Source organism: Colius striatus, chromosome 2 (genome assembly GCF_028858725.1).
Source record: "Colius striatus isolate bColStr4 chromosome 2, bColStr4.1.hap1, whole genome shotgun sequence".
Taxonomy (NCBI): domain Eukaryota; kingdom Metazoa; phylum Chordata; class Aves; order Coliiformes; family Coliidae; genus Colius; species Colius striatus.
In genome coordinates this window covers 64,526,111-64,548,428 of record NC_084760.1, presented here as the reverse complement: position 1 = coordinate 64,548,428, position 22,318 = coordinate 64,526,111, and the positions used below count along the sequence as shown (strand labels likewise).

Genomic DNA, 22,318 nt, shown 5'->3' with positions numbered 1-22,318 from the left:
GTTTAACATAGCATCCACCTCATTAGCAGGTCTGTGTTCATGAAAATATTGTGGAAAAGTGTTGATGTTTACGTCGAGAATTTGTACAGAACTTCAGCCTCTAAACAGAGCAGGAATTAACTGTCCTTGCATGTCCAATGAGTCACATGTCATGGAAATCTTTGGAGTTCACCTACTCCTTGTATTCAAATAGGCTGACCTTTAAAGACACCTAATGACTTCTTGTATGTGTTGATTTTGACATTGCTAAACCACCACTAAGTGCTATAACAAGTGTTTCACTAACTAATACCTGCTGGATTTTGCAGTTTGATGTTAATTTTTATACCTTCTAATCTCAAAGTATCTAATCCCAAAGTAAGTTATTGGAAAAAAAATGAGTAATAGTCAGTTCCTTTATTTGCATCTGTTCTTTTTTTTTATTTACAGATGTACCCTTATTCTGGTTAATATTTTACTGTCAAAATGTGCAGGAAGAAAAGAGATGGAGAAAGAAATTAGAGTAGTCAATTAATTCAGTTTCATATAAAGTAGACTATTTGGAAAACATATTATCAAGGGAGTGATCACATTTTTTCCACATATTGCATGTACAGGACACCCACACACTTGATGAGACCAAAGAATTCCTTTCCCTGCTACTTTTTATTGCAATTCATCCTTTTAGAAACAATAATTTTTAAACAGTGGAATAAGAAACCCAAGGAAAGTAAAGATTTCCCAAAGACCAAACTGTGAAAACAGCCTGGGCTTCTTACCTTGGCAAAGGCTTCCTAGGTTTGCACAACTGGTTGGTTCAATTGCAGAAGAGGGAATTAGGTAAGAGCCTTTAGAAAAAGAAAGTAAAATAATTAGAAAGATTTGGCTACTGAGTATATAACTGGGTATGTCTCAAAATATATTACACCTCACAGTGACCGAGTTCTCTTCCTAATTTCTCTCAGTGGCAAAACTGATACTCTCGGTCCTCTGTAAGACTTATGTGTTTCCATTCTCTGTCAAGGGATCCATGGAACCTTGCTGATTTGCAAGTTACAGTCAATTACATATCTTTCCCTGATTTCTTTAGATTCCGCTAATTAGCATTGCACTAAACGAATGCAGCTTGCATCTATGCTGTGAAACGGCTTTATGTGGAGGGGTCAGCATGGACATTGGATTTATGTAACCTGCATGAGTAATAACGTACACCTTGGAGAAGCACCACACACTCCATTGCTGCAGTATAGGTTACGCACCACACGCTTCTGAGTAAGCTGCCTTTGACAGACACCAACCAGATAAAAGGTGATTAAACTTGTTCTTCTGCCCAGGGCGTGGGTGTGATTAATCTTCTGGTATGCATGATTTATAAGCAGATAGTGTTGTAAGTCTGTATCTCTACTGAATTATTCATAACAACATGCACACACTTTGATCATCTGGAGACAAAAACAGGGCATGTAAGAATGGCTATAGAAAAAGAAATGGTGAAACTGCATTAATTACACTTTGTGTATCCCAGTGGTTCAGTCGCAGATAGAGCTGCTTGGGCACACTGTGTTGAAAATAATGGGGCTACAGAGCATGGCATAATCTCAGCCTTCTGGAAGCACTGCCCTTTTGGCTTTTGCTTTACCACTTCAGAATCATATTGACTCAACGAGGTTCTGTCATGAAAATTGTATGCTTCCATAAAATTAAAGAGCCAGCACCCATCAGCTCGTAAAGATAGCTAGGAAAATATTTCCTGTGATGAAAGAAGAGATGAAGCATGCAGCCTTGATATAGAAATCATGTCATGCCACGGATACCATTACATGTTTTGCCAACAAAAACAGGGCAGAATTTAAAACAAGTGACCCTCAACAAATACTAAAGCTCAGAATTTTCTTTTTTTAATGGATTAAGAGATACAGACAAATTCACTTCCTTGGTACACTTCCTGTGAACTCCAGAAAGGTTGTTGTAAATTAACTACTACCTCCTGTATGAGACTTTTTTTTTCCAAAATATATTTGTTAAAATTAAACATCAAAATTTCAAAAATATAAAAAAACCATCAAAATATATTAAAAAAAAAAAAATCTGCTGCAACTTATCTCCTCTTGGCTCTGTATCACGGAAAGATCACCTGATAGTTGGCTTGGAAAATCTGTGGACCTTCATATTTTCTTCAGCATTTAAAAAAAAAAAAATTGGGTTTTTTTTAGGTGAAACTGGAAAAAATCCAATCCAACATTAAAAACCACATAAGCCAGAAAACTTTTATTGGGTTTTCATGACAAAGTTTTGGTAGCATGGGGGCTACAGTGGTGGCTTCTGTGGGAAGATGCCAGAAGCTTTCTCTGCGTCTGATTAGAGCCGATGTCAATCAGCTCTGAGGCGGACCTGCTGCTGGCCAAGGCCAAGTTCATCAGTGATCATGGATGGCACCTCTGTGAGAACACATTTAAGAAGGAGGAAAAAAACCCTGTGTATCTGTAGAGTGAAGTCAGAATATTTGAGAGGAACAACTTGGCAAACACCAAGGTTAGTGGAGAAGGGGGGTCAGGAAGTGCTGCAGGTGCTAGAGCAGAGATTCCCCTGGAGCTTGTGGTGCAGACCATGGTGAGGAGGTGCCTGCCCCTGCAGCCATGGAGGAGCAGATATCCACCTGCAGCCCACGGAGGACCCTAAGCTGGAGTGTGGGGAACACGAAGGAGACTTTTGACCCTGTCGGAAACCCATGTTGGTTTACTGGTTTGCTGGTTTAAAAAGAAAGGTTTACTGTCGGGACTTGTGACCCTGTGGGGGACTCAGGCTAGAGCAGTCTGTTCCTTAAAGACTGCATCCTATGGAAGGGACCCACATATGGAGCACTTCATTAAGAACTGTAGCCCATGGAAAGGACATATGTTGGAAAGGTTTATGAAGACTTGTCTCTCACGTGAGGAACCTCACTGGAACAGGAGCAGTGTGAGGAGTCCTCCCTGAGAAGGAAGGAGCAGAAGAGAGAAGGTGAGATGAACTGACCATAACCGCTATTCCCTGTCCCCCTGTGCTGCTGGTGGGCTAGAGAAAATCAGAAGTCCAGGAAGAAGAGAAGGGTGGGGGAAGCTGTTTTTAAGATTTAGTTTGATTTCTCATTATCCTACTCTGAGTTTATGAGTAATAAATTCAACTAAACAGATGTGTCTGTTTTGCTTGTGATAGTAATTGCTGAGTGATCTCCCTTGTCTTTATCTTGATCTATGAGTCTTTTTTTCTCTTTTCTCTCCCCTACCCAGTTCAGGAGAGGAAGCAGGATCAGTGGGCACCCTGTGTCCAGGCAGGGTCAACCTAACACAACTGTATACTTTGAAAAGGAATATTTTCAATGAATATATTCAATAAGCTTTTTTAAGTTTTAATTGAGTTGAATTGAATTAATTTAGTTCTGGCCAGCTTAGACTTTCCCTCATTGTCCACTGAAGAAAACAATGATTTGGATCGAGACAGATACTTAGCGTAAGTTATTTTATGAAGCCTAGTGGCATGGTCAGTAGTGTGGACCTGTACTACACACACTTTGTATGATATATCTCACTTGCTTCAAATGCCTAAAACTCAGACATCCGTAACCTGCTTGCCTTGCTAGACTTATACTTAGTGGAGAGGAACCGGCTACTCCTACAGCAAAAAACTTCTGACTTCACTGGGACATCTTCTCCACTATGAGATGCACTGATCTTTGGAACAGTCTTTTTCATTCCTCTATGGGCAATTAGCTCAGCTGCATAATGTAGACAGATCCCACTCTTGAGTTGAATCTTTTAGTGAAAATAAGAATTCCTCTGGTCTTTGTGAATGAAGGACTCATATTAAGTGTACACAAAGTAAATGTGATTGCAGGCATGGACAGACATGTGGCCACATTACCCTTAAATTGAGTAGATCATATTCTGCTATAGGTGTAACCAGTGCAGGCTCTTAAATCAGCATCAGAAGCTGACTAAATGCTCCTCAGTTTCCCTGCACTGAGCTCTGAACTGGTGTTGTTACACTGCTATCGTTACCTAGGCTACTTGTTTTAAAATTAGTCTGGATACCCAGGCTGTGTACATATACCTTTAAATGCAAGCCATGTGAAGGTACACCAATAAAAACCAAATTCCATGAAGTCTTACAGGAACACTCCACATGATTGCACAGCTGTGAAAACATTAGTCTAAGGAATAAAGTAGGAGAAGGTAAAACTATGAAAAGATTCTCTAGAACACTTTGCCAGTGTTTTTATATTCCATATATATACTTGAGAAGCTTTGTCTGAAAAGCCACGAAAAAAATACTCCTTGAAAAATACAAGCACTGTTCAGACACAGATATGTCAATATCACTGCTAAATTGGTTGGTTTGGGGTCTTTAAAGTTACATGCTGCTTCCTGGGGAGGCATTGTTGGAGCTATGATAAAACCTCTTTCTGCATAAATCCTTCCATTGCTGCTAAATGAAGCCTAATCAGTTAGAGTCATCTCTTCACTGTCAGTGTTTTATTCATGGTTGATAGCCTGACTCATCAACTCTCCGGCTGAAGGCTTGTTTTACAATGAAGGCTTTTATTCAAAAAGATGAAGGGAAGAAAATGGTAACAATTCCATCTCTAGGATTAGTAACCGTTTTTTGAAATGGCAGTTCACCCAGTATTTTCTTTTAGGAAATACTCTGTTTCAGGAAAGCCTTTATCATAGGGTATGATTTAACATCTTAGAAAGAAAAAGACTGAATAGTGAGTTAAGTTTTCTCATAGGCTTAGTTAGAGGGGATAACAGTGCTTATCTATAGGTACATCTGAAGTGGCTTGCATAGACACCTGGGCCTAACATCCGAATGCTAATATATGTTTTCTGAAACAACATTCTACTGTCAGGAAACTGTTGTGAACAATGACATCGTAAAGAATAAAGGTGTGGAATGAAAATAAGTGTACTGTTTCTATGACCACAGCTGTGATACCACATTCGTGTCACAGGACTGCATAGTCTTTAACAGTAAGAAGGACAAGACTTGTACTCCAGTCAAAATTAGATGAGACCTCAGTGTTTACAGAGGTCTTGGTAGTCTTCACAGTATAATGGTGTAAGTGGAGTATGATCTGCAAATTACTTCCTGTCAGATCAATTCATACTGATGGAAAAGCAAAAACTTTTCAGTTCAGAACACCTTCATCAGTCAATGTTTAGATCAACTTTTTCTTTGCTCTGGTAGAGAGGTGAAGGCACCCAGTTGTTTGTGTTTTTATAGAAGTATTGCTTACATTTTTTTAGAAGAGGTATGATGAGAGCTGTCTCAGCGAGTCTACATGTGAATGAGTACCTCACATTTTGGTTTGAGTAAACTAAAGCAAACAAGATGTGTTTTTTAGCCACCTTAATCCCTCATGAACTATTAGATACCGAACCTAGCACATCTTAATGGTCAGCTTCTGTTTTAAACTACGCATTCTCAGAGTGTTGACAGATGCTCTGTCAGGAGCTCCATGCTGTGTTTCAACTCCTTAGTAAGGTGTCAGAGGAGCAAGAAGGCAAGATCAGAGAGAACAATATTAGATACAAAGAGACCTCATGTGGTTCAGATAGAAACTATATTCGTAACTGTTTACTTTGACTTTTTGTTTAAATAATGTGTATTTGCTACAATAAGACGGCTCAAACACAGTGTGATAGCAGTTGATTTCCATATGTATCATACCTGTGTGTACAGGCTACTGCTGGCCATGATTCCAATTCTCCCTTATGCATTTTTTAATTATCCAAATATCTCTGAAGTTGTTACTAACATTATAAAAAAAACTGCTGGTCCAAAGTGACAAAGATTTCTCAGTTTGTTTTTTTTTTTTAATCTGGAAAAAGATGTTCCAGTAGATAATTGTCAACTAGCTGTAATAACATATATGCAACCAGACACTTATGCAGATCAATTATCTAGGCCTTGAAATAAAAACAGCTTGGACAATGTACTGAAATTTACCTTTAGGAGTAATCTACAGGAAAAAGGATCTTCAGTAATCAGCAATTAAAAGAAAGACTGATAATACCTTGTCATGAAGATAAAACTGAACGATTTTGATCTAAAACTCTTCCTTTCTGCCTATCTCCTCTAATTTAATCTTTTCTCAAACTTTTCAGTCTCCTAAGTATTGTTGTTTTGTGACTGGTTTTGCTGGCTCTGCACACACAGCGCAAGGCTAGCAAGTCCTCCTTCAGACTAATCAATGGCCCAAAGAGCAAGTACAGTAACATCTACTAAATGCTGAGTTAGCATATATTTTTTTCTCCAGAGACCACGCTAATCTTACCTGAGGCCAGCAGATACTTGTCTGTTATCTCAGTTTCATAGAGTGGAAGGCCAATAAACAAAATGTTTAGGAAAAACTTTGATCTGCAGATCACTTCAAGCAGCAATCCAATATACTTAGGAGACCTGTTCTTTTCCTCTAGGAAATCAACACTATACCCTTACAAAGCCTCTGTGTACGATATGAGTTGAGCTAAAGTCTAAGAAAGATAAGACCTAGCTGCTTTGCTTTCACAGGAAGTCCTCTTTTTCTGTGCTGATATATATGTTCGGCACAATACAGATGTGTGGGAGGAAAATAAGCAAAAAAGATTTGGCAAGGCATACTCACCACAACTCAAATTGTTTTCTGCTTTCAGTGCTGAAGTTGGAATACTCCAGAATTCATTTTCCCAGTCTACAATGTTTCCTTTCACATCGCAGCTGAGGTTAGCCAGTGTTTGCGCATTCATGGTGAAATTCCAGAGGCGGAAGTTGTAAATGTCCCCATTTAGAGAGCTCATTTCATTGCTGTTAGAGCCCAGCACCAGCCTCCCATTTCCAGGGATAACTTTGCCGAAGATGTCTGGACAGTCCACGGTACGATAGGTGCTTTTGGCATATATACCTATACTGCCTGAGAAGCTATCCCCTACAACACAGAGCTGTTGAAAGGTTCCCGTGAAGAACTCTGCATTTCGGGGCAACGCATTCTCAAGGATGCACTGCGTGCCTGAGATGGAGAGAAAATGGCCTTTTGCAGTTTTCCCAAAGCTGAAGAATTCTGTCGACAATGCATCAATGTAGGAGAAAACCTTCCAGTCGTCGTTGTCATCGCTGCTGCCCTTGGTTGCTTCGAAGCACAGTGTAAACTGGCTAAGCTCTGGCACCGAGACAGTCTCTGCCACAGACACAGCATCGACATCAGGAACCTGGGGAATGATGACTTTTTGATTCCTCAGAGACACGGCAACTAGAACCAAGAGCAGATAAATAAATTAACAAAAAAATTAACAAAAAGACCCCATCATGCAGAAATAAATGAGACTAACAGCAGAAGTTAAAGTAACATCCATTAAATCAAACATTCATCAGGTGGTTTTTATTACTGTAATATAACACCAGCACACATGAAAGAGAATTAAGCTCATGAGTTGCACTCAGATAAAAATATGCAGACTTCCTTTTCAATGGCATGGAGAATGCAGTGCTACACATTTAACAATCCCTAAAGTTCCATTAAGAATAATTATTAAGACATTTTACCTACCAGCTTACAACTCTGCCTCAGCTCACTTTATAAAAATACTGAAATACTCATTCAACTAGTAAAGACGCATTACGCAATGGAATAAACCAGTTGATACACACAGTAGTACTTGCTTTTAAGATAAATTCTTTTAATTACTTGTCTGCATGACTACATTATGCCAATGGTTCTTTTAAATATCGCAGTAGAAGAAAGCCCCCATTACATTCCTAGGGAAAATGAAGCCTTTTGTTCCTGAATTCAGCTAATGGCTTGCTGCAAAACATTAGGCATCTTCTCAAGCCTTCTGGTCAAATACTGCAATCGTGTGTTCATGAATATTTATGTCCAAGTTGTTCTCTATTTGCTAATATCTGGGTCAGCGGTTTTGGATTTTGCCCAGGTATCTAGAAATGGCTATTCCTCTTGTAAATACACATTGCACTACGGGTATTTAGGCATGGGCAAAACGATTGTGTCTCTAATTGTTATTAAGTGTTCTCATTTGCACTGGCAAAATAACAGTAATGAAATGTGAAAAAGAGTATCACACGACAAATGCTTTTTCTCCATAAGTATATTTATTATAATTCTGTTCATTTTACTTTGGAGATAATTTTTTTTTTCAAAATAAAGTGTCAATATGCTCAGTTTTATTGGCACATTTATGGCAGTAAAATTCTTCCAGTGTATTTCTCCACAGAAAGATCAGATTGAAGCAGCCCTCGGTTTTATTTCTGGCTTCTCTGTTCTGTGGCAGACCACATCTCCAGCAAAGGTCTGCTACCTCTTTTATGCATTTTCACAGTACATAGGTGGAAGTGAAACTGTTCCTTGCCAGACCTGAAGAATAACTGCCACAGTAGTTAATGTTCCCTGGGATTTGTAAGTGATGCCACGTATATTAATTACTACATCTCTTCCCTTCTCAGAATGAAACAAAAGCCTTTCAATATGAGCGAGACGTGACGGAAGGTGACTGTCACATAACACTCTGGAAAAGAGAGATATGTGAGGTATAAGGATTCTGTGCAGTCTGTGGTATTGCAATTTCCCTTTGCCAGCTGCTTGCAAAGAGTCCAAGCTCCAAACTACCATATTTGGATATACACAAGAACATAATTTGACCAATATATTTTTTAGTGAAATAACACAAAGCATTGCACATTATCCACCAACGCAGCAACTGGAGAATGAGAGGGAAGAGAGAAAAACACTGGGCTTTTATAGTTACTGGATTTACTTCATAGATTTTTTTTTTCCTCCCCAAGGGCAAAAGTATGTTGCAACAATTTTATAGATAGAAAATGTGTTCAACTCTCCATTGAAAACAGAGGCATTTTTTTCATGGGTTAATTATACTGCAAGCTCCTTTATGTAACATGGTAAGCATTCCAGGAGAAGTATAAGGATTCAAGACTGGAAAATGAGGAAAGCTCATTCATATGAGCACTGTCCAGCGTGTGCTAGTGTAGTCAGGAGAGTTATGGATCACTTGGTCACATTTAAACAGTATATTAGGAGAAACAGGGAAGATGTTGCTCTGGTACTGAACAAGTCTACTCAACTCTGCTGTACTCATCTGACAGACTTAACCACTGGCACCTTCCCTGCACAGTGGAAGGACAAAACTGACAAGTGTTTTGCTCATGTGAAGAAAACAGAATGCTGACATGAATATTAAGCCCAGATCTCTTTCCTCATTAGTGTTGCATAGCCAGTCATCACACTGATGAATTTCAGATGTTAGTGTTGGAGAAACTGGTTATTTTCTGACGAAGAATACACATATAGTCTTGGAATATCCATCCATCCAAGTGATTAGACTACTTTAAGAATGATAATAAATTGTTTCTATTTGGAAGATAACTGGATTGCAATGAATAGGTTTGAGTTTTTTTAACACATTGCTATTTACTCATAAAAAAAAGTACAAAAGTCTTGGCAGCCCAGTCACAGTAGGAGTGACAAGCAACAGGCAGATGACTGTTCTGAGACCCACATTTGCTTGTACAGGAGTACTGAGCTGACACAAAGCCTGCCTCTGCTGCTTTTTAGAGACCCTAGCTAATTTGCAGCTCACTCTGATACACCCCTTTCATATAAACAAGCCAGGAGTCCCTAGATATTATTTTACAGTTCATTGTAGGGAAAACTGCTCTCTGCCCAGTTAATGGGCTTTTTGGTATGGTCTGGTGCTTGAGTCGTGGCTTCTGGCACTCCTAGCTTCACTGCTTTCATCTACCCTGTCACTGATACTGGAAGAAATGCACCAACTTTAATGAGATCTGCAGGTGTCACATACCAAATAACTGAGAACTTTTTTGTTACTACTGTACTGAATTGTGCTTTTAATCTAGGCTGTGTGTTAAATTTTACATGAAATGGTCTCAAATGTTTCTGTATTAACAGAGGTCTGTTGGCTTTCCTACCTCTACTTTTGGTGACAGAGCAACTTCTGCTCTTCAGTGAAGCTACTACTAATGCAGTTAACTAGTACTAGAAAATTATTTAACATGCCAGCTCTTCAATGGGTGTAAATTGACATAATTCCCCTAAGACTAGCAAAGATGCCTTAATTTACTGCAGCTGAGGATATGGCCCATCCATCTGCTGTTGATGAGCTGCAAGAGGTGACAACCAGGAAAGCCAACATTTGTGCAGGTGGCCAACTTGTTATGGATAATAGAACATGCTCTCTGAAATCCATTTTGAAACCATTCTTACATAAAACCAAGCAGTCACACAAAAGCTGCTCTATTTTTATCTACTTTCCTCCTGAAACTCACTCTATAATATTTGTATTTCCCTACATATATTTTGTGTTCATATTGTATATTAGAACATACCATTAACGTCTTTTTAAATGCCATTTCTACATAACAAAGTGCTGTGTGTCAGTGGCGAAGGCCACTGATAATGTTTATTCACACTGGGGAGTAGTCTTCTTATTCAAAATAAAATTATACCTTCCAAAATATTTAACTTTTAAAGACACTATCCATGACTGTAAGGTACTATTCAATTGGGCATGGAGTTAATATTTCTGCTTTCATAAAAATACATTACCTATAGGTGTATATATATACAAATGGTTCTCCAATCATGTCTATGGAGCTTTCCTCTCCTCCTTACTGAACACAGATAAAGGCCACACTGCATCTTTCAATTCCAGTTGTAAGTAATCTTATCACTTTATAGCCCTACTTAAGCATTAAAATATTGAGGAGGAATAAATTATTTTGAATAATCTGATTGCATATAATTTTTATGATCCACCTGATCTTACCAGTTCTTACAATACAGCAAGAGCTGCTGTTTCCAGAGAAACTTTTCAGAAAATTTGCTTCCACTTTCAGACGAGAACAGGTGCTTCTAGGACTATTAATACATTCACTTTGTCATCATGAAAGAACCTCAGAATAAAGAAGTATTTTTAGCTCCTCTGATATAATGTTACCTTTTTTCTTTTCAGAATTGCACATAAATTTTGCTGGCACAATCATGACTACTTTTGTCTTATGATTCCAGGGAGTTACTGTCTAAATTATTTGAAAATATAGAACACGTAATAAATATTTTTTTAAAAAAATCATGAGGATGATGTGCTTGTGAGTGAAGAGATAACTGCAGACATCCCTGCTCTATGTTTCTACAGCATCTGGCCAACCAACAGTACGTGTGCTACAATAATATAAAGGATCAAAGCAATACTAGTACTCAGCTTAAGGTGTGAAATTTCAACAAAAGGAAGGGCTACTGGGAGTATGCAACTATAAATGGTAATCCTGAAGTGGAATGAATGGTGAGAAGCATATGGGGCTTGTGGGTGATCTCTAAGCCTGCCGTTACTTTGCTGCTCTTCACTGTTACATAAGAGAAACTTCTCATTAACACTTTAAATAAAAAACCAAACATCAATCACATGCTGTTTGTATCCTTACCTTCTATGGGAAAAAGCATGAGTGTCTTCTTTTACTTTTTTGCAATTGTTAGACTTTTAAAAATGTAAGGATTGCTACGTATTTAAGGAACAGAAATGAAGGTCAAGGAACTAGAATAAAAAGTAGTCATTTTGTAATGCCAGTTCATCCCTGGGAGTTCATTCTAGAGGCTGGAAGAACCCCTGAAAAGTTATGCCTCCTATGTAAACTTCTCCCCACTGCTGGGCATCTGACTGGGCCAGAGGTCCGGGCTGGCCTTGTTTCTGGTTCAACTAAGTTCTCTCTCATGCTCTCCTTTAGCTTTCTATGTACCTCTACAGGTACTCTGACTTGAAGGACAGATGCCCTTGCTTACAAACCTTCCAGTGTAAATCTGTGTGGAGAGGTACTGTTAGGTCCAAAATCTTTGCATGTGAAAAGTTTTTCTAAGAGACTTGATCTCACGTCCCAGAATAAAATAATAAATTTTCACCTAAAGAAAAATAAATTACTTTAAAAAACATGCAAGAGAACTCTATGGCCTGCAGGCTCCCCATGCTCTCCCTTCTCGCGAATGACTTGATTCCTTTGGGAATTGTTCTAACCCTTAAAGAACATTTCCTTCTAACATCTATAAGAGGGATAAAATGCTTTGGATTTACTTACTTCGTACATAGCTGGCATTAAAACCTTTCTTTTGGATACTGAAGTCGCTTTTAAATGATACAATCATTTCATTTCCAGTAGAGTTATAGGATAATCCTTTGGCAGTGATGCCACAAAGGTTCATTGGGCTTTCTCCATTGTCTAATGTCAGTGAATCATAAATGCAGCCAGGAGCTTCTTCAATGTCAAAATCAATAAACGTTAGTTGTATGATGAATCCATGAGGTGCGCGGATGATCCACTTGCACGCTTGGCTATTGGGATAATCACTGGGGAAGCACGGAGAAGTGAAAACTCCAGAGGGGTCAGTTAGCACGATCCTACAGTCATAGCATCCGTGAGCTGGCAATAAAAACAGAGAAAGGCTGAAGATCAGGAATAGAGATAACATGAAATGAATCATGGACACAATAAATAACTGTATTTCTATACAGAAAAACAGAGATGGGAAGAAGAAAGGCAGAAAAAGGGCAAAATGCTCAAGGAATTGTACAGCAAAAGAATATTTCATATAAGAAAACCTACACAGAGCAAATAAAATTATACTGCTAAATACTCACTGTGGACAAAACATATATCTGCTATTTATATTGACTTGACAAAGACAAAGCAAAAGTACCACATTTTAATTCAGAAAGGCAAATAAATTTTGAAACTGCAACTTCTAAAAAAGATGACTGTTATAATTTAAATTTTTTTGGCTGATGGTCTGATGCTGACCAGCAGTTCTGCGCCATGCTATTGTTTCCAATAAAATATGCTTGGAACGCAGCAGCACGAGAGATGGGTTGAAGAAGGGCAGAAGCAGCAGCTCTGTAGAGGTCTGGAAGGCTAGTTATTAGCATTTCAGGCAAATGCTTTCCACATCACACAGAAGGGTAGCAGTGAGCTACTGGCTTTTGAATCAACAGCAAATTACTGTCATTTTCCCATGCTGACTCAGCTCCAGTGATGTATTTGTGCCAATCGAGCCCTAAGAAATTCTTACTCTATTCCTCATACTCCTTTGCTTACCTGCTATGCTTATCCACAGGAATTTCAGGCCCAGTTAGTTCCCAGGTTTGTACATTTTGTTTCATTTACATTTGCTCATTATTCATATATTTACTTAGTGCATTATACAATGTAATTACCATGAACTACCCACTGCTAAAATCTGTAACAGTTTGCCAAAGCAGTACTGAACAAACTAGGTGTGAACTGAATACCATCAATAGATAACCAAAGAAATTAACCAGCACATTTATGCTAAATCACTTTGCAAACATTTCATTAGGTCATAATTCTGCATCAAGTACTACAAGCATGAAAAAAACAGGACAATGTCCAAGTTAAAAGCAACTAAAAAAGTTGTCAAGTGTAAACCACAGATGGAGCAGCAATAAAATAGAAATAAGTGTAATAAACTTCTCCAAAGAGAAGTTTCTTTTTTGAAACACCCTGGTATTGTTCAGGTACATCCAAATGGTGTTCGGCCCAAGCAAATGAACCCTGACTCTGAAGCAGCATGGCAAAAAAAGAAGCAGTTTACATCTACAGGGAGAATTGTGAGATGCATTTTAAACAGTTTTTGTAATTTTTATTTGCAAATCACAAACTCGTATGGCCCCACAGAGGTAAAGAAACTATGAATTAATTTGGCTCTCACAACCAAATGCAGACTGATAACATATCACTGCATGCTTATTTGTTGAAAAAAAGATTGCTGAAAGATTTTCAGGTAGCTTTGGGAAGAAATGGCACTCATGACATTGGAAAATTTGATCTATGTAGTATGAACAGGAGCCTATCCACTTTTAGTTGTTCTGCAAATCTTCACAGTTAGAGGACTATGCTCACCTGCCCTGAAACCCTGCTGTTCCACTTATAAACCAGAGAGGGAATATTTACTTATTAGTATAGTGACTATAAATGCTGCAGTTGTACAAACAGATGACAGCTTCATCCAGTGTATTTTGCACAGATAGGTTATCGTTTTTCAGAGAACCACCCTAGCCTAAGATGAGGAGGCACAAGAAAAGTACACTACAAGCCACAAGCCACTGTGGTCTCCTAGTCCAAGGGGAGTGAGCCTCTACAAGACAGAGCAGCTGTAAGATGGGCTCTGGCTGGAGCTGCCTTCAGCTGGAAGGCTCAGTGATTCATGCTCCTGCCTTTGTTATTGCGAAGATGCGGACTACAGGGGCCAAGGACTTGGCAGCATGCCACACCCACTCTCCTGCTTATTGCTGCCAGAGAAGTAAGTGTCACAGAGCTATCTGGACAGTTGAGAGCTTTCCCCATGCACTCAGATGGACCTGAAGCCAAGAACTAAGCTCTTAAGCGATGTAAATATATATAGGAACACAGGTGTTAATGTACACTCATTCTCCCTTAGGCCCCTAAAGTAAGTCTTCAGGGCATTATAAAACATTGCCAGACCAGAAAAAAATATGCCACTTGCTAGTAAAAATGTATAGCTCAAATTGGTAGAATATTCCATTCAACCCAAGATTGGGAAAGTAAAATTTGTCCATCAGAAAGAACACAGACATTCTTAAGAGAAGCCTGCCTTTATTCATTCTATTAATTACCATCAGTCAAAATAGGACTCAGCTCTTCTATTCATCTCTCTTATTTATCGTTTCTAAGCTGTGTTAAAAAAGTCAGTATGTGTAACAAAAATACTTTTATCCCTACTGTCTGTCACTGTAAATACTATTTATGTTATTGGGTTTTTTACTTATTTAATCTTTTCACTAACAAACTCTAATTTTATTATATCCATATTGTTTTGTTGGTTTTGCAGAACTAACACTAAAAAAAAACCTGGCCCCTATCTTTAGGTAGGAAAATAAGTGCTCAAAACTTTACATACACAGAAGAAACAGATTTGGTGAGCTAAATAGTTTACTTTTTTGAAGTGGGTTGGCTCCATTTTGGTATAGTAGCTATTCTGTCCATGACTGCAATTTGAAGGAGAAATATCCTGTTTTCATGCAAATGTCCACAGTAGTAAGTAAAAAGAAAAGAAAACAAACAACAACACTATATATAAACAGAATGGTTTTGAATGGAACTTTTTGCACAGCTTCTCATGAGACAGTTATTTTTCTATAAACACTACCTATTTTACTCTTTAAAGAGAAAAATTGCTGTGGCAACCTTAGGCTGTCAGCCAAAGCTGACAGATATTTTGCAATCCCATTGGCTCAGAGCAGTTCTGAACTGTGGATACTGAATATTTGTTACAATACACACCACTAACATTTCTAGAAGCAATCTGAGCTATTTTATTGATTTTAATGTGAACAAATTTAGATATGATATTCTTGGTAAGAAATCCCACATGTGCAGAACCTGCAACCCAAGTATTTTTTACTACCCTAGACCACAGGTGATTCACTCTCTAAACATATTTTATTCAATAAAGCTTCATGATTTCTGTCCCCTCCATTCTTTCTCAAAACAAAATGAATACCCTCCCCATATAATGAAATTTAGCACTTAATGTAAACATTTTCTAAATGGACAGTTTAACTGGGCAATTGATGTGTCTCCATCATGAGAATACTCTGAAGTCCTTTTCATTTCACAGTCACTTTATTTTTCCCTGCAGGACTCATATACTAAGAATAATTAAGTATTTAGTATGACACCTCGACACTATACTAAAAAGGAAAACTAATAAATTCCTCTGGAGGAATTGTTAGAGCTTCCACCAAAGTTATCTAAGTGATTCACAAATGTTAATTGACTTCAGAAGGGCAACTGACTGTAGGAGAAATGGCTTCTTTTCTCCTGTTATGCCTATTTTATAAGGATAAAGTTAGGCATGGAGGTAATGAGCAAAATTAGCAAAAATTTCCATGGATTTTGTGTTCCTAATCTAAGAAATTAGAGTCCTGATTATCCTTAGATACTTAGTATCTGTACAGGATTTTATGTGTGCAAAGCACAGTATCAATGGCTTTAAACTGCATCTGGGATAGCAGTCTGCCTATCTGGCTCACTGCAGAAACACAAAAAGTACTTAGTGGCCAATGGAAAAGTTTACTCAAAGCAATTTGGCCATCTTTAATAGGAACTGATTGATAAAGGCAGAGATACAGTCCCAGTCTCATGGCTGCCAATTTTCCAAACCATGAGACCATTTCCTCTCTTCTATGACTCTCCTGCCTAATTCACATATATACCTTTTAATTTTGATGAAGAGGATGGTACCCTATATGAGTCTTTCCTACATCATGCTAAAACATGTGAAAGCTGTCCTAAAACTAAGGGTCTACGGGAAACTCTGTGTAACTCATTAAAGATTACACTATACAAACAGGCGTGAGCAGACACAAATCTCATATCCTATGAAACAAAATTAATTGCCCAGCTTGTCCTGTCTACTGATTCTGTTTCTTTAGAGCGCCAGCACAAAATTCCACCTTTTGAACTCGTGGAAACACCTAAAGGCACTGAGATACACAATTGGTAAGTACCTTTCACAAGTCATTTGTGGGCAGCTGAAGCCACAGTCTGACTCAGAGCTACAGTGCTGAACTGAAGATTTGGGAAGGAAATATTCTGTATATAATCTCGGCCTATACGTTTGTACTTCTCATTTTTGGTTTCTTCTTACATGACTAACATATTCCAGCACTTGCTTCCAAAATCTGTGCTAATATTAACATTTTCCTCTAGCTCCTCACGCTTCTCTACTTCTCTCCATCACCATCATTTTCCCTCCAAACCTCATCTTTTGCCCTAGTATACTCTGCACTACATTCTCAAACATGAGCTTTGACTTCAATATCTCCACCTGCTTTCATTTCTGCACTTACCCAACCACGGAGAAATGCTGAACAAGAAATTTTTTTCACCCAAGAATATTTTTAAAAGAGCAGAAGCAATCCATCTTGGGACACTACCTATTTCAGCCCTAAAGACTTCAACGTTTGTGAAGGTTAGGATCAAAAGAGAACAGGCTGTCTGGGGAAAAATGTCTCTGCTTGCAATTCATATATTTTCCAGTTTGTTTTTACACTGAGTTACACCTTGCAGTGGGTTTTTCTTTTTGCAGCTGTAGCATGCAGCTGGCCTTCTGTACAGCATTTTTCACCTGGCAGAAGTGTAAATGACTACATTTGTGTATGCAGTGGCACCAATGATAGTGTGAATTGAATTAACGCTCCTGGTATTTTAAGTCCATTTAAAAGGCTCTCTCATAAAAGTAAGATAGAATGCTGCTGGATTTTATTTTGGCATGAAAATTAACTTTGTTTCTCCCTGTAGAGAACAAAATTTCATAAGAAAATATCCTGAAATAAATCCAGATAGCTCTGGAATCAAATTTTTAAAAAAATCACTAAACAGTTTATGTGAACTCTAGCCTTTCTCAATTGAAGAATAAAATCTCCTCTGCCTGACAGAATTAAGCCAATCCTAAACCACAGAAAACCCTAGCTATAGTACCTAGCACTTTAGACATAAAAATGCATTACCGAATTCATTATCATTTTCTTTCATGTAGACATCTAAGTATCTTTAAGTACTTTACATACATTTGAAAAGTGGCACTTACAAGGTTAGTCATTTTGAACTAATTAAGAGAGAAGCACAGGGAGCTGACTTGACGGAAGCTCTTTCAAGCATGTGGCAAAGCCCAGAAGAGAAGTGAAACCTTTTAATTGTTTACTGTGATGGCATGAAAAAAAATAGCTATTTTGATGAACATTAGGCAGGAAAGTGATGTGCTTTATAAGAAGCAATTAATTGTTGGTTTGTTGGGTGTGGTTTTTTTTTTTTTTTATTTCAAGCATGTCATAACAGAGATATGGCCAAACATTAGGTTAAATGTATTTATGACTCCAAATAGATGGGTGAATGAGGTCAGCAATGGGCACACCTGCAGACAAGCAAGAGGAAGGGCCAAACCACCAAGATGTGGGTGGGCTGGAATGGCTACAGAACAAACAAACCTGTGTTATTCCAACGAGACACAAACACTAAACCCAGAACAGCTATCACATGGCAAAAGCTTCGACAGTAGCTTATCTTCACTTTAAAAAATAATTTTGGATGTAAAAGGGATCTGTAGATCAACAGAAATATCTGTCTTAAAGGTCTTTTCTAACCAAAATGATTCTATGATTCTATAAGCAAAATGTAAATGTATTAATCACAACAAAGTGTCACATCATTCATTCTAGAAGTAAACTAGTGATCTGCTTACTCACTTACAAGTTAGTTCTAAGATAAGACCCACACAATGTTTTGTGCAAAAACATTAAGCATAGCACTCTTTTGGAGCCTCTGCCCACCAAACCATGTCGTCTGCTCTCTGTGCAACCCACAATTTGATCAAGTTCTGACTGAGAAAGTGCAAATGAGGAGCTGTGTCAGGTTTATTTTTGCTTCTTTATTTGCTTTCCAAATTGTAGAAATGTTTGATCTCCCAGAAAGATCCTTATTCTGCTACAGTACACTGGCTCTGATAAAAATTACTATATACAACACATAGTTTAATGTTAGCATGCATTGTAACCCTCAAATTTAACAGACAATCCTAAGTATCTAAATGTTCGGATATAAAATTAAGAAGACAAAAATAAAGGACAAATCCAAGAAAAAATATTCTCTCTGCAATAAATATAAGCAAAATTCTTACCCTGACATGTATAAAAGTTGGTCCCTGTCGCATTAAAAGGGGATACAAAGTTGCAGGGCTGAGGTCTGCTGGTTGGAAATATGACTGTGATTGTGCATAAATGTAGATTACCCTGATATGTAATGATAATATGGAACTAAGTTTACTACTTCACTTCTACAGTGTGCACAGCTAAAAAGTCACAAAAATATTGAGCAAAGCCTAAAATCTCCCAGATATGATTTTGATTTACATATGGATGTAAAATTCAGCAACTGTTTCAAGCCCCTTCCTACACAATGATGCCTTTGAGTCCTGCATTTGAAGCTTTACAGTCCCGTCTTCAGCCTCGCAGCCCCCTCAAGGCAGAATGGGAGGGCATGACTCTTTAACTGCTGCCGTACAAAAACAACAGTGAAGGCATTGCTGAAACCCAAGCAGTGAGGAAAGCTGTGCTATCCCCTCTAATTCTGGTAATTCTCTTTTCCTTTTAAGGAAAATAGCAATAACTAGCACAACATACGCAAATGCCCATCCAGGGAGAAAGATCCGCTCTGAAACACAGGTTGCATATGAAAAGCTGGTGATTCTGTGATTAAATAATTACCATAAGTGGTTTTACACCTGGCCCAATGTCCACACAGAGATCCATACTCTTCCTTCCTTTCCTTGCCAATCCACTGGGCATATTTTAGATTCCCAAGATGACGACTGAATTTAGGGGAATGAGAGGCTGATCTTTTATATCAAACTGTCACAGAAATAGTTCCTTCTAATCTTTGAATTTCCTTCCCAAATTACTTTCTGTCAGAAGACCAGGAAAACCAATGTTTTATCTCTAATTCAGTCATTAACTTTCTAAAAATGTCACCATGTCAAAGTCTCTTATTCCCTCTTCTCCCCACTTAGAAATAGAAGCATTACTCCTCTGGTTAGGGTTCAAACACATCCCGTCACCCTTTGTTAGTAGGATGCTATATTAACTTGCAGCTCTGCAAAGGCATCAGTAGCATGCTTCAATGCTGGACAACTTGTGCGTGGAGAAATATATTTCAACTCACCTTTGGGTTTTTTTAATTTCTCCAAATGCTGAACAGTTAAACTGCTAGTTACGAAGATGGCAGTGTAGTGTAGGTCATAAAAAAATGAAACTCAGTACAACTTAAATAAGGTCTCCAAAACATTCCTAAAATATTTATTTATACTAATAGTTGTAAAATGTCTAGAATCATCAACAGGATAAACATTACCAATTTTTATGTGAAAGCTCATCAGTTAATATAACAAGTATAATTTAAAAAATTCAAATATTAGAAACTTCATATGAGTGAAACTTTGCATTGTACTAAAGTTGCAGCATATAATCAAATGCATTTTGCACAGTATAATACAGATGTAATTAGGAAGAATCTTTTATCTCTGTCTTACTTTGCCAATGTGACTTCTTTTGTTGATTTGTAAGAAAACACTATTTTAAGCACTATTAAAAACTCAGTCCAGACTCTCATTCTGCATCATTCCCATTGCATCATCTACATAGTACTCCTTGTACCCAGCAAGAATTTAAAGCCTCCATATTCCTGACTGGAAATAGCACATAACCCTGGCAGAGTCTTTTATAATTCAATGAAAGACAAGATTGTGCTCTCACAAAATAATTCAACAATTGGGTTTTGGCCACTGAAGCCAGGAGACAAAGAGAGTACTATGCCCTGGCAAGTGATATCAGCTTGCCTCGCATCTTCTTTTGCTGATGCATTACGTCCTCCAGCATATGCTTCAAATGGCTGAACCGGTTGGTTCACGTAAGAATAACAAAATGCTAGGAAAAAAATTCTCCTTACAGTCTAATATACAGACATACTTGAAAGTGTAACTGTTGTCTGTGAAGTCACTTCTTATTCCTGCTTCCTGTTGCTCTCTTATTGCTATTCAGATTATTAATAAAATTAATTTTTCATCATATGGAATTAAAACTGGTTATTTTGTCTCTTTTGTTAGACAGACAGGAACAAGGCACTTAATTAATAAAATTATATGAGGCAAATTGAAAACTGATAAAAGACAATATTTTCTCTAATGTTATAACATCAGCCTGTGTAACTCTGACCCAAAAAGTATCAAAGCAGAGATAAAATTCAGAAAGCTAACAGACATTTTTCTGTATGTAACAGTCTGAATCCTTCTAGACGTATAATAATTGGTGAGATGGAACTGCAAGGGATTGTAAATATCATGGTTTATGCTTGAAATCAATCTCAACCAACTGATTGGGAACAGTTTTAGTAGTTCTGCCTTGATGGTAGGCATGATCTCAGGCTCTGGGACTTGACTGCCTGTACAGTCACAGTGTGAGGCTGACCCCAGCATCGCTCAGGTCAGCCCAGTCAGCCCTTCTCCAAACCCTTCCTGGGCATGGCTCAGCAGCCAGCACAGGCCAGAGACTGTTACAAGCATGCAACCTGAATACAGCTACTCTAGTTTTTACAGCTGTGTGCATTTGAGAAATAGTATGAGCTGGCCTCTGAGATGGAGAACACCCCTTGAAATGTCTCATTTACTGGAATAGAGGTGGCTGGTGCAGATTTAGGAGAGGGAAACCACACAAGGCAGAGCACCAGGCTCTTTCTTGTGTGTCTTATGCAGGAGCCAATAGAGAACTTCTTGCTAGTTTTGGCGATTCAAATGCTACACGTAAATCCGGAGAAACAGGTGGTAGTACAACCTGTTTCTAACATGATAATCAAAATTATCTCTCAGGATATACTTGAGGTCAGTAACACTAATAATGTACAAAAAAAAAAAACCAGGAAGAGCAAAGCTTAATTTGAAAATCTGAGGTTAAGATTAGAAAAGCAGAAGTGAAAATAATATATCATTGACTTGAAGCATTTACTATGAACATGAGCAGTTAGCAGATACTAAACCAGCAGCAGACTTTTCACTAAAATCAAGACAGTAGAATCTGATCTGCACTTCCTCTTGACACAACTGTATAATGTGATCCTACAGTGAGAGAGATTTTCTCATTTACTTTCTCATAAATAAATCCATTCTGTAAGAGACATGGACCAGAACACTACAATGATTTAGAGTGTACCATTCATGTGCAGGCTGCTGAGACTTTGGACAGGACATCTCAGTGTACAGACCTCAAGACTAGTATCTTAACTAGCCCTGAAATGGAGTCATACAGGTATTGACATTATCAGTATTTTTTATATGCTATATCTCCAAGATATTACGATAATCCTGGAAAGATCAGAGGTGATGCTCCTCACTCTCTCAGAATGAGCTGGTAGCACAATACAGAAACAAACAGAAATTCAATGTGTTTCTAGATATTCCATACCACCCTCAGATCCCGTTTTATGCTGGAATTCAGTAGGTATCTAGTTCTGTTGGGTTATCATTACCACTAAAAGCTCTGACCCCTCTTGACCACTCTAGCACAAATATCCTACCTCCTGACAGCAACCGACTTTATCACAGCAGTGACTCCAGCAGGTTTTGATTGATCTGGGAAATTGAGGGAACTAGCTACAATAGAAGAAAATATGTTCAGAGCCAGGGTGGGGGCCCTGCACTGCC

The 22,318-nt window shown here is 38.1% G+C and overlaps 1 protein-coding gene across 4 annotated transcripts in view; it reads right to left on the bottom strand.

The window, feature by feature from the left end:
* Positions 1 to 22,318, bottom strand: part of ADGRG6 (adhesion G protein-coupled receptor G6) — a 113,677-nt gene that overhangs the window by 55,602 nt on the left and 35,757 nt on the right. For all 4 annotated transcript variants that reach the window (XM_061990821.1, XM_061990820.1, XM_061990823.1 and 1 more), the window contains exons 3-5: positions 12,112 to 12,453; positions 6,626 to 7,246; positions 759 to 827 (exon numbers count right to left, since the gene is read on the bottom strand). In XM_061990821.1, the coding sequence (XP_061846805.1) occupies positions 759 to 827; positions 6,626 to 7,246; positions 12,112 to 12,453 (1,032 nt within the window). The remainder of the gene's footprint in view (positions 1 to 758; positions 828 to 6,625; positions 7,247 to 12,111; positions 12,454 to 22,318) is intronic.